This window comes from Nanorana parkeri, unplaced genomic scaffold (assembly GCF_000935625.1).
Source record: "Nanorana parkeri isolate BGI_ZX_2015 unplaced genomic scaffold, ASM93562v1 scaffold588, whole genome shotgun sequence".
Lineage (NCBI taxonomy): Eukaryota > Metazoa > Chordata > Amphibia > Anura > Dicroglossidae > Nanorana > Nanorana parkeri.
Window position 1 is genome coordinate 249270 of NW_017306856.1, and position 8627 is coordinate 257896.

General features: G+C 50.3%; 1 protein-coding gene across 4 annotated transcripts in view; it reads right to left on the bottom strand.

The window, feature by feature from the left end:
- Positions 1-8627, bottom strand: part of PLEC (plectin) — a 225016-nt gene that overhangs the window by 75131 nt on the left and 141258 nt on the right. For 2 of the 4 annotated variants that reach the window (XM_018562625.1, XM_018562626.1), the window contains one exon: positions 1166-1180. The exons of the other annotated variants lie outside the window; for them this stretch is intronic. In XM_018562625.1, coding sequence (XP_018418127.1) covers positions 1166-1180 — 15 coding nt within the window. The remainder of the gene's footprint in view (positions 1-1165; positions 1181-8627) is intronic. 4 annotated transcript variants of the gene reach the window in all.

An 8627-nucleotide genomic window follows, 5' to 3' on the forward strand; every position in this document is an offset into this window, starting at 1 on the left:
CCCCCCCCCCCGCGGATTATACAATCTACACCGGAGGGCAATATTTCCATAATACATAATTCAGAGATGGCTGCCGGGTGCAGAGGATGGGAGGACAGCTGCACCACACAATGGGGCTGACAAGACAACGTCATGCGCCCCCGACCGTCAAACCCTCCGCGTCCGCCACCTCGCCGGGTGCCTGAGGAAGTGCCACGGAGAGACAGCCAAGTGATGAGCATGCAGGACACACATCATACACGGGACACGGCACGGAGGTCATAGATACATCAAAGCTTGTATGCCCTGACCAAAGAACTAGGAATAGGTCAGTCTGACGGCAAGGTCTGAGAACTAGGAATGTGCAGAGGTGCACGATCCTAGTTCTCAGCTGTAATGTTTATTTACACTCTCACGGTACGGGGCATCATGTGGGGAGGGGGGGGGGGTGTATTGTAGTCATGAAGTGGTTGACGCTAAAAAGTGCACATTGATGAGGGCCATTTTTAAACCCAGCAGGTCAGGTTTGTAGACTTCCAGGTATGATTACCATAATGAGGCCTCGGACACGCAGGATTCCAGGGAGGAATGGCCACCCAACACCCCCTGACATGGGAATGATACCGGCCCGACAGGGAAAGGGGTGCACGGGCAGATACCGGCCCGACAGAGGGGTGCACGGGCAGATACCGGCCCGACAGAGGGGTGCACGGGCAGATACCGGCCCGACAGAGGGGTGCACGGGCAGATACTGGCCCGACGGGTAGACAATAGGCTGAATGATAATATCTGCAGGAAAAATCATCACAATGATGACAAATAATTTCTCTTTCGTGTGGCGCGGTGTCGGAGATACTCATGAACTCGTATGCTGGACATGTCATTGAACGGGAGTATAGAATGGGCCAGGCAAGCGTCATGGCACCTCATTGTAATAGCGGAAAATGAATCCGTGCAAAAAGCTGAATATTGCAGAGTGATTGATGTCTCCATACAGATGGAGGAGATTACCCGTCATGCAATGTATTGTCAGTCACACACCACATCACAAGCCATGCACCAACCAGGTAGTTATTACACACAAAAGTCCCCCCCGTGATGGCACCACAGCCTGGCAGTGTTATTAGAAGGTGAACACAAGGCAGCAGATGGAAGGAGCAGCCAGGAGAAAAGATGGAGGACCTACCTCTGCTCTCCAGTGCTGTAGAGCCGACAGGAGAGACCATCAAGGATATAGGGGAAGGGCATGGGAGGGTAGAAGGGCATGGGAGGCAGGGTAGAAGGGCATGGGAGGCAGGGTAGAAGGGCATGGGAGGCAGGGTAGAAGGGCATGGGAGGCAGGGTAGAAGGGCATGGGAGGGAGGAAGGGTAGAAGGGCATGGGAGGGAGGAAGGGTACATAAGGGCATGGGAGGGAAGTTGAAAGGTGAGGGGAGGGAAGGAAAGGTGTAAGGGCAGAAGGGCATGGGAGGGCAGAAGGGCATGGGAGGGCAGAAGGGCATGGGAGGGAGGAAGGGTAGAAGGGCATGGGAGGGAAGTTGAAAGGTGAGGGGAGGGCAGAAGGGCATGGGAGGGAAGGAAAGGTGAGGGGAGGGAAGGAAAGGTGGAAGGGCAGAATGGAATGGCAGAGAGGAAGGGATGCAAGAAAGAGGGAAGAGAAGGAAGGGAAGGAATAGGAAGGTAGAGAGGGAAGATAGGAGGAGAGGAGAAGGACAGAGACGGGAGAAGATAACACACAACGAAAGAAAAAAGAAAGGAAGCATTAAAAGATATAAGAGACATTTTCTCAAATAATAAAGTGCACAAGTCTGATCTGTATTACAGGAGATCTCACACAATGGACTCCATCCCATGTCATAGTAAGGACAGCAGAAAGCCAACACTGACCAACAAGGACCTTTCATATTATAGAGGACAGTCCCTATTATACAAGGGGCGTGATACGTGGAATACACGGCATGGACCTTGTTTCCAGAGTGAAGTATCAGAATGGGAGTAGGAGGTATAAATGCCGACGCCGCGTATTAGTGATAAAGCGATCGGTGAGTAACCAGAGAAATCTGGAGCCCCGAGGAGAACAATCAACTAATAAATCCCTTCTACCAGAAGCCATAAAAATTCCCGAGATTACAGGAGAGTCCTGGCCCTCTTACCTCCCACACCTATACCCATGTCCCCAAAAAGAGGTCAGGGTGGAGGCTGCACACTAGGTAGGGATCTCAATGTACAAAGGTCAGCAGAACCACAATACATGTGTGAGCTGTATACCACTATGCAGAGCCCGGAGGGAACGTAGAGTATATGAAGGCGGCACATCTGTCTGCTAACACAACAATCATTATATTACATTATATTCCTCGTCTATGAGGGTGGAGAGAGAAGATTAAAAGCATTTCCAAAGAGGTGATCCATACAAAGACGGGATCACTCCCAACTGTCACACCGACATGAATGGGCCTCTTATAACTGGTAGAATTATACAGCTATACCCGCGGGCCCTGCCGACCCACCCAGTGATTATTAACTGGCAGAGGGCATGTTTTTATGTCTTCTACGCCAACAAGAGAACTGTTGTCTCCTTAGCTGGCCCAGGTAGAGCGATGGCAAACCAAAGCAGATCTAATGAGTGCTAGCTCTGCAGGATAGAAATAAGCATTTTTTGTACATAAGATAACAGGACTCTCGGGTTAACCAGTATGCCCCGGCTTCACCAGCACATCCTACCTACCACTATTCTAAACAGAATTCCCCACCTCGCTCGCAAAGAGCCAATTTAAGGTTTGCCAGGGCTGGTCACTGTACTACCAGTGTATTGGAGTTATAGGAACACCATAGCTAGCCCTTGGGATAACTGGGAAACCATAGCTAGCCCTTGGGATAACTGGGAAACCATAGCTAGCCCTTGGGATAACTGGGAAACCATAGCTAGCCCTTGGGATAACTGGGAAACCATAGCTAGCCCTTGGGATAACTGGGAAACCATAGCTAGCCCTTGGGATAACTGGGAAACCATAGCTAGCCCTTGGGATAACTGGGAAACCATAGCTAGCCCTTGGGATAACTGGGAAACCATAGCTAGCCCTTGGGATAACTGGGAAACCATAGCTAGCCCTTGGGATAACTGGGAAACCATAGCTAGCCCTTGGGATAACTGGGAAACCATAGCTAGCCCTTGGGATAACTGGGAAACCATAGCTAGCCCTTGGGATAACTGGGAAACCATAGCTAGCCCTTGGGATAACTGGGAAACCATAGCTAGCCCTTGGGATAACTGGGAAACCATAGCTAGCCCTTGGGATAACTGGGAAACCATAGCTAGCCCTTGGGATAACTGGGAAACCATAGCTAGCCCTTGGGATAACTGGGAAACCATAGCTAGCCCTTGGGATAACTGGGAAACCATAGCTAGCCCTTGGGATAACTGGGAAACCATAGCTAGCCCTTGGGATAACTGGGAAACCATAGCTAGCCCTTGGGATAACTGGGAAACCATAGCTAGCCCTTGGGATAACTGGGAAACCATAGCTAGCCCTTGGGATAACTGGGAAACCATAGCTAGCCCTTGGGATAACTGGGAAACCATAGCTAGCCCTTGGGATAACTGGGAAACCATAGCTAGCCCTTGGGATAACTGGGAAACCATAGCTAGCCCTTGGGATAACTGGGAAACCATAGCTAGCCCTTGGGATAACTGGGAAACCATAGCTAGCCCTTGGGATAACTGGGAAACCATAGCTAGCCCTTGGGATAACTGGGAAACCATAGCTAGCCCTTGGGATAACTGGGAAACCATAGCTAGCCCTTGGGATAACTGGGAAACCATAGCTAGCCCTTGGGATAACTGGGAAACCATAGCTAGCCCTTGGGATAACTGGGAAACCATAGCTAGCCCTTGGGATAACTGGGAAACCATAGCTAGCCCTTGGGATAACTGGGAAACCATAGCTAGCCCTTGGGATAACTGGGAAACCATAGCTAGCCCTTGGGATAACTGGGAAACCATAGCTAGCCCTTGGGATAACTGGGAAACCATAGCTAGCCCTTGGGATAACTGGGAAACCATAGCTAGCCCTTGGGATAACTGGGAAACCATAGCTAGCCCTTGGGATAACTGGGAAACCATAGCTAGCCCTTGGGATAACTGGGAAACCATAGCTAGCCCTTGGGATAACTGGGAAACCATAGCTAGCCCTTGGGATAACTGGGAAACCATAGCTAGCCCTTGGGATAACTGGGAAACCATAGCTAGCCCTTGGGATAACTGGGAAACCATAGCTAGCCCTTGGGATAACTGGGAAACCATAGCTAGCCCTTGGGATAACTGGGAAACCATAGCTAGCCCTTGGGATAACTGGGAAACCATAGCTAGCCCTTGGGATAACTGGGAAACCATAGCTAGCCCTTGGGATAACTGGGAAACCATAGCTAGCCCTTGGGATAACTGGGAAACCATAGCTAGCCCTTGGGATAACTGGGAAACCATAGCTAGCCCTTGGGATAACTGGGAAACCATAGCTAGCCCTTGGGATAACTGGGAAACCATAGCTAGCCCTTGGGATAACTGGGAAACCATAGCTAGCCCTTGGGATAACTGGGAAACCATAGCTAGCCCTTGGGATAACTGGGAAACCATAGCTAGCCCTTGGGATAACTGGGAAACCATAGCTAGCCCTTGGGATAACTGGGAAACCATAGCTAGCCCTTGGGATAACTGGGAAACCATAGCTAGCCCTTGGGATAACTGGGAAACCATAGCTAGCCCTTGGGATAACTGGGAAACCATAGCTAGCCCTTGGGATAACTGGGAAACCATAGCTAGCCCTTGGGATAACTGGGAAACCATAGCTAGCCCTTGGGATAACTGGGAAACCATAGCTAGCCCTTGGGATAACTGGGAAACCATAGCTAGCCCTTGGGATAACTGGGAAACCATAGCTAGCCCTTGGGATAACTGGGAAACCATAGCTAGCCCTTGGGATAACTGGGAAACCATAGCTAGCCCTTGGGATAACTGGGAAACCATAGCTAGCCCTTGGGATAACTGGGAAACCATAGCTAGCCCTTGGGATAACTGGGAAACCATAGCTAGCCCTTGGGATAACTGGGAAACCATAGCTAGCCCTTGGGATAACTGGGAAACCATAGCTAGCCCTTGGGATAACTGGGAAACCATAGCTAGCCCTTGGGATAACTGGGAAACCATAGCTAGCCCTTGGGATAACTGGGAAACCATAGCTAGCCCTTGGGATAACTGGGAAACCATAGCTAGCCCTTGGGATAACTGGGAAACCATAGCTAGCCCTTGGGATAACTGGGAAACCATAGCTAGCCCTTGGGATAACTGGGAAACCATAGCTAGCCCTTGGGATAACTGGGAAACCATAGCTAGCCCTTGGGATAACTGGGAAACCATAGCTAGCCCTTGGGATAACTGGGAAACCATAGCTAGCCCTTGGGATAACTGGGAAACCATAGCTAGCCCTTGGGATAACTGGGAAACCATAGCTAGCCCTTGGGATAACTGGGAAACCATAGCTAGCCCTTGGGATAACTGGGAAACCATAGCTAGCCCTTGGGATAACTGGGAAACCATAGCTAGCCCTTGGGATAACTGGGAAACCATAGCTAGCCCTTGGGATAACTGGGAAACCATAGCTAGCCCTTGGGATAACTGGGAAACCATAGCTAGCCCTTGGGATAACTGGGAAACCATAGCTAGCCCTTGGGATAACTGGGAAACCATAGCTAGCCCTTGGGATAACTGGGAAACCATAGCTAGCCCTTGGGATAACTGGGAAACCATAGCTAGCCCTTGGGATAACTGGGAAACCATAGCTAGCCCTTGGGATAACTGGGAAACCATAGCTAGCCCTTGGGATAACTGGGAAACCATAGCTAGCCCTTGGGATAACTGGGAAACCATAGCTAGCCCTTGGGATAACTGGGAAACCATAGCTAGCCCTTGGGATAACTGGGAAACCATAGCTAGCCCTTGGGATAACTGGGAAACCATAGCTAGCCCTTGGGATAACTGGGAAACCATAGCTAGCCCTTGGGATAACTGGGAAACCATAGCTAGCCCTTGGGATAACTGGGAAACCATAGCTAGCCCTTGGGATAACTGGGAAACCATAGCTAGCCCTTGGGATAACTGGGAAACCATAGCTAGCCCTTGGGATAACTGGGAAACCATAGCTAGCCCTTGGGATAACTGGGAAACCATAGCTAGCCCTTGGGATAACTGGGAAACCATAGCTAGCCCTTGGGATAACTGGGAAACCATAGCTAGCCCTTGGGATAACTGGGAAACCATAGCTAGCCCTTGGGATAACTGGGAAACCATAGCTAGCCCTTGGGATAACTGGGAAACCATAGCTAGCCCTTGGGATAACTGGGAAACCATAGCTAGCCCTTGGGATAACTGGGAAACCATAGCTAGCCCTTGGGATAACTGGGAAACCATAGCTAGCCCTTGGGATAACTGGGAAACCATAGCTAGCCCTTGGGATAACTGGGAAACCATAGCTAGCCCTTGGGATAACTGGGAAACCATAGCTAGCCCTTGGGATAACTGGGAAACCATAGCTAGCCCTTGGGATAACTGGGAAACCATAGCTAGCCCTTGGGATAACTGGGAAACCATAGCTAGCCCTTGGGATAACTGGGAAACCATAGCTAGCCCTTGGGATAACTGGGAAACCATAGCTAGCCCTTGGGATAACTGGGAAACCATAGCTAGCCCTTGGGATAACTGGGAAACCATAGCTAGCCCTTGGGATAACTGGGAAACCATAGCTAGCCCTTGGGATAACTGGGAAACCATAGCTAGCCCTTGGGATAACTGGGAAACCATAGCTAGCCCTTGGGATAACTGGGAAACCATAGCTAGCCCTTGGGATAACTGGGAAACCATAGCTAGCCCTTGGGATAACTGGGAAACCATAGCTAGCCCTTGGGATAACTGGGAAACCATAGCTAGCCCTTGGGATAACTGGGAAACCATAGCTAGCCCTTGGGATAACTGGGAAACCATAGCTAGCCCTTGGGGTTATAGGAATACCATGACTAACTCTCGGGTTTATGAGGACATTATATCTTGCACTTGGGGTTACAGGAACATCATAACTAGCTCCTGGTAGGTTACGAAGGACACCATACCTTTACCTTAGGATTATAAAGGACACCATACCTATCCCATTGGGTTATGGGGAACACCCTACCTAGCCCTTGGGGTGACAAGGACACTATACTGTGACTTTGGGGTTATGAGGACACCATGCCTTGCTCTTGGGGTTACTGGGACCCAATACCTAACCCTTGGGATTATATGGATACTACACCAAGCTCTTGGGGTTACGGGAACACACTATCTAGCTCTTGAGGTTTACAGGGAAACCATGCCTAGTCCTTAGTTACGGGGACACCATCATTAGCCCGTAGGATAACGAGGGACACACACCATACAAAGCCCTTGGGGTTACATGAGACACCATACCAAGCCCTTAGGGCAGTGAAGGACACCATTTCTAGCCCATGGGGTTACATGAGACACCATACCAAGCCCTTAGGGCAGTCAGGGACACCATTTCTAGCCCTTGGGGTTACATGGGACACCATACCAAGCCTCTTAGGGTAATTAGGGACACCATATTTGGCCCTTGAGGCTACAGGAAGGCCATAATTTGCATTGTGCTGGACTCTGGGATAACATGTGAGGCAACCATAAACTAGCCTGTTGCACCCCATAGAGTTTGACAGCTAGTGATGGAACTTACACTACATACTTCTGTCCACTCAGTATGGGAATAACATGTTTTCTGGGAGTTCTGGGTCAGTTCTATTTGCCGGATTCGGGAAATTACGTGTTTTGGGAAGTCCTCGGGCCACATTCCAGACAGAAGTCCCGGGAGCTGTTGGGAGATTTTCACATGTGTTTCCAGGCCGGCTGCCTAGACAGTGAGAGGCGTAGAGGCCGTTCAACACACAAACACTGGAGCATTCTGATGGGAAAGGGCACCAACCAGAGTGGGTGTCATCCTTCTAACAACCCATTCACTGCTGGACAGAGGCTGCTGCTATTCAATCATTCCTGGTCTGCAGAGCTGACACTCTAGCTATTCTTGCAGTGTAACGGTAATAGGAAGGAGCTGGAATGCCGGCAGCGGCTCCCTGGTAACATTAGAACAATGTGCGGGATTAGAGCCAACATTGACATTGTAGCTCTGTGATTCAGCGGCTGGGAAGACCCCGCTATGGGAGACCCCCGGCTGTCAGGCAGGAAAATAGCAACCACAAGACTTCCTGATGGTGATACAGTCATTGAATGTCAGAGAAGAGAGGAACTCGGGCCAGGGCTGAGGACGTGCTCAGGAATCTACAGAGAGGGAAGGAATCATGCTGAGACACAGAGGCACACCCAAATAATGTGTGTCAGAGTACACAATCAATCACTGCGTGGTGGCCCGATCCCTAATCACTGCGTGGTGGCCCGATCCCTAATCACTGCGTGGTGGCCCGATCCCTAATCACTGCATGGTGGCCTGATCCCTAATGGTGTCTGTTCTTCTCAGAGCCCCCAAAGTATGTCTGCAAACCTCTACCAGCTTCTCACCTTCTAGTGACAGTGCCAGAGCCCCCAAAGTACGCCTG